Genomic DNA, 3533 nt, shown 5'->3' with positions numbered 1-3533 from the left:
GGAGTCTCTCTATGAAATGAGTGAAGGAGGAAACAGGTTTTGTAGGGGATTTCTGGTGAAGTTGAGGCTTTGACTGAGACCAATATGCATGCTTTTAGGATATTGGTGCACATTTTAGACGTCAATTGTAATGTGTCCTATTGGGGGTTAGGGGATGATTTTTTCTCTGAATAGCTAAGAGAATCGGAGAAGAGTCTAGGATATAGGGCAGAAGCGGTAATCTGCTTAGAGTCTGAGATGTCTCTTGAATCCTAGACTTGGGGCCTTTGAGGAGGCAGTTTTGGTATTGAAAGCCTGTGATTGGTGAGATTTCAGGTTTCTTCATTAAGCAAAAAGTTTCAAAAGTTCTGACACTTAATTGGTCAAAAAAGGGAATAACTAAAAGTTTGTTCTGCTTTCCGCAGTCTGATTGCTTAGGGACGCCCTGAACCTGGGCTAATTAAGAACAGGTACCTCAGTGACTAAGTCCCCTTGGGAAGGAGGGTAGTGGGAGGGAAGGAGAGAGAAAGAGACCCTCAGTTCCCACAATGCTGTTATTTCTGGACTTTCTGCTCAGCTCCTGTTGAGTAAGTTGCTGTGGCCCCTGTATATGCATCAGCAGTAGCCAGACAAGTTATCCAAGTCCTGGAGAGTCTGAGAAGGGTGGAGAGGCCCCTCCATGGGGGTGAGTATTTTCTCAGGGTTTTCCTCTGGGAAGGAAAGAGTAGGAGAAGATCAGCTTGGAGTTCTGGGCTTGGCTACCTGTTAGAACAAAGGAGGCCCAGAGCTTAAAGAGTGGTTGAGGACATCACCGAATCCCCTCTACACAGCAGAGAGCAGATTTATTTCTCCTCTGTTCCAATGTTAAAAACAGTCACTGCTAAGATTCTTCTATATTTTTTCACCCAGTGCCCAATCCACAGACATTTTAGCAAAGCAGATCACTGAGCCATCCCCACAATACTGTTCTTAACCTGTTTGCCCATCATTCCAACCTTCAGAGGCTTGGAGGAGGTGGCATGAGTAAGGGAAGTGAAGAAGGGGAAATGGTAATGTGAGCCATGAAAGCAAATCAAGAAGAGTAGGCTCCACGGGGTATGGCCCGACTGCTTTAATGAGCATCAAGTACTATTTAACCATATAGCACACATCCAAGCAACCATCATGTAGGGAAATTTATCAGCATGACTTTATAGCTCAACAATAATATAGATATAAATATAGATGTAGATACAGACACAGATATAGATAGATATATACACACATGTCCCTGCCTTCATAGAGTTTATATTCTAGTATCATAGATGAACTGTGAATACATGAAATTAGATTTCCTGTCCTTCTTCCTTGCCTTATATTTGTTCCAGCATGATGAATAGACTAGCATCATAATTGTACTTACTTGTCTTGTATATAATCTGGCATCCACCCTCCCCTTGAATGTGAGCTCCATAGGGCAGGAATTTTTGTTTGTTTTATCCACTGCTGAGTTTGCTTAATGTTCAATGAAGGAATGAAATTAGTATACATATCAAATCAGGTAATAAAAAGTGCTACAAAGAATGGTAAAGTCCATAAGCTAGCAAGCCATTCCTAATTGGTGTAGGATTACTGGACAGAATCCTCTGAGGAGATGACATTTGAGTAATAGGATTAAAAAAGTGAGAGGTCGAGTTCCAGACAGACATCCACAGGGGCTACTGGCCTCATATCTATCCTTGTCAGTGCCAGGTGCCACTTTTCCTCCCTCCCAGCACTTTGCAAATCACATGGAGTTAGAGAAGAATGATTCTTCCCTGGGAAATTATCTCAAGTTCTATATTTCTCATTTGTAGATGTGTCTGCTCTGTACAATGGAAGTTTACACTCTGGGGAAAGCAGGGGTGTTGGTCTTAGTCCTCTGCTGCTTTTCTACTGCCCCACGATAAGTCTAGACAGTACTAGTAAGGATGAGGCAGAGGGTTCAATATTCCATGTTTTGAACATCACCTAGAACACCTTTCTATCATCTGCTACAATTAACATAAGAGGAAATGACACAATCCCAGGCCTGGTGTGGCTGATCAACACAGCTTCATAAGTGGCCAGTTTAACACTCTTATCCTCTGTCCCCTGAGAGAAGGCATATCCAGTGGTGTAAAAAAACAAGAAAGGGTTCTTATCCTCTATAGAGATGAAGGAGTCTTCATCTTCAAGACAGGTGATCTTGAGGTAGATTGGAGGTCACCACATTGAGGTGTGGCCTTGTGCAGAGCATTGCAGTCGGGGCTTTTCACCTGGTCTTGAGGTTGGAGATAGTTTCTCATCCTAACCTGTCTTCCTTCTCTTTGGAGAACAGGACCATGTGGAGCCATGTTACCAGTCTTCGAGCTCTAGGTTTTTCAAAAACAGAAACAAGGAGTAAATGATGAACAATCTCTCTGGTGCCACTGAGTTCTGCCTTCTAGGCTTTCCCGGGTCCCAAGAACTACACCACACTCTTTTTGCCATATTCTTTTTCTTCTACTCAGCAACGTTAATGGGAAACACAGTCATCATCGTGATTGTCTGTGTGGATAAACGTCTGCGGTCCCCTATGTATTTCTTCCTTGGTCATCTCTCTGCCTTGGAGATATTGGTTACAACTATTATCGTGCCTGTGATGCTTTGGGGATTGCTGCTTCCTGGGATGCACACAATATCTCTGGCTGCATGTGTCACCCAGCTCTTCCTGTACCTTGCTGTGGGGACCACAGAGTTCGCATTACTGGGAGCGATGGCTGTGGATCGTTACGTGGCTGTCTGTAACCCTTTGAGGTACAACATCATTATGAACAGCCACACCTGCATCTGGGTTGTCATTGTGTCATGGGTGTTTGGGTTCCTCTCTGAAATATGGCCAGTCTATGCCACGTTTCAGTTTACCTTCTGCAAGTCAAATCTGTTAGACCATTTTTTCTGTGACCGAGGGCAGCTGCTCAAACTATCCTGTGGTGACACTCTTTTCACAGAGTTTGTTCTCTTCTTAATGGCTGTTGTCATTATCATTGGTTCGCTGGCCCCAACAATAGTCTCCTACACCTACATCATCTCTACCATCCTCAAGATCCCCACAGCCTCGGGCCGGAGGAAAGCCTTCTCTACATGTGCCTCTCACTTCATCTTTGTTGTGATTGGCTATGGAAGCTGCTTGTTCCTGTTTGTAAAACCTAAGCAAACACAGGCTGCTGAGTACAACAAGATAGTTTCCCTGTTTATTTCTGTGGTAACCCCTTTCCTGAACCCTTTCATCTTCACCCTGAGGAATGACAAAGTCAAAGAGGCCCTTCGGGATGGTATGAAACGCTGCTGTCGACTGGTCAAGGATTGATTCTTCTATGTCAATTTTGTGTGGAAACACAGTAATCGTTGGGGATTATTAAGTAACCTAGAAAACCCTAATTCCTCTCTTATCATTATCATCCTTTCAGAAGCAAATGGTATGTACAGTTTCCAGTCAGGCCAGGGGAGAAGAAAAGAAGATGAAAATGAAACCCATCTGTGCTCACTAGAATCTCATTCATCAGTTCCTGCTG

At 43.7% G+C, this 3533-nt stretch overlaps 1 protein-coding gene across 1 annotated transcript; it reads left to right on the top strand.

Annotated features, from left to right (window-relative positions):
* The first annotated feature begins 727 nt into the window (after positions 1 to 727).
* LOC123607019 (olfactory receptor 9A4-like) lies at positions 728 to 3328 on the top strand. Its single transcript, XM_045495969.1, has one exon. The coding sequence runs from the start codon at positions 2384 to 2386 to the stop codon at positions 3326 to 3328; it is 945 nt and encodes a 314-aa protein (XP_045351925.1). The 5' UTR covers positions 728 to 2383.
* The last annotated feature ends 205 nt before the right edge of the window (positions 3329 to 3533 follow it).

Source organism: Leopardus geoffroyi, chromosome A2 (genome assembly GCF_018350155.1).
Source record: "Leopardus geoffroyi isolate Oge1 chromosome A2, O.geoffroyi_Oge1_pat1.0, whole genome shotgun sequence".
NCBI classification, from domain to species: Eukaryota; Metazoa; Chordata; class Mammalia; order Carnivora; family Felidae; genus Leopardus; species Leopardus geoffroyi.
Note: the sequence above shows the minus strand (reverse complement) of the source record. Positions and strands in the feature narration are given on the sequence as shown.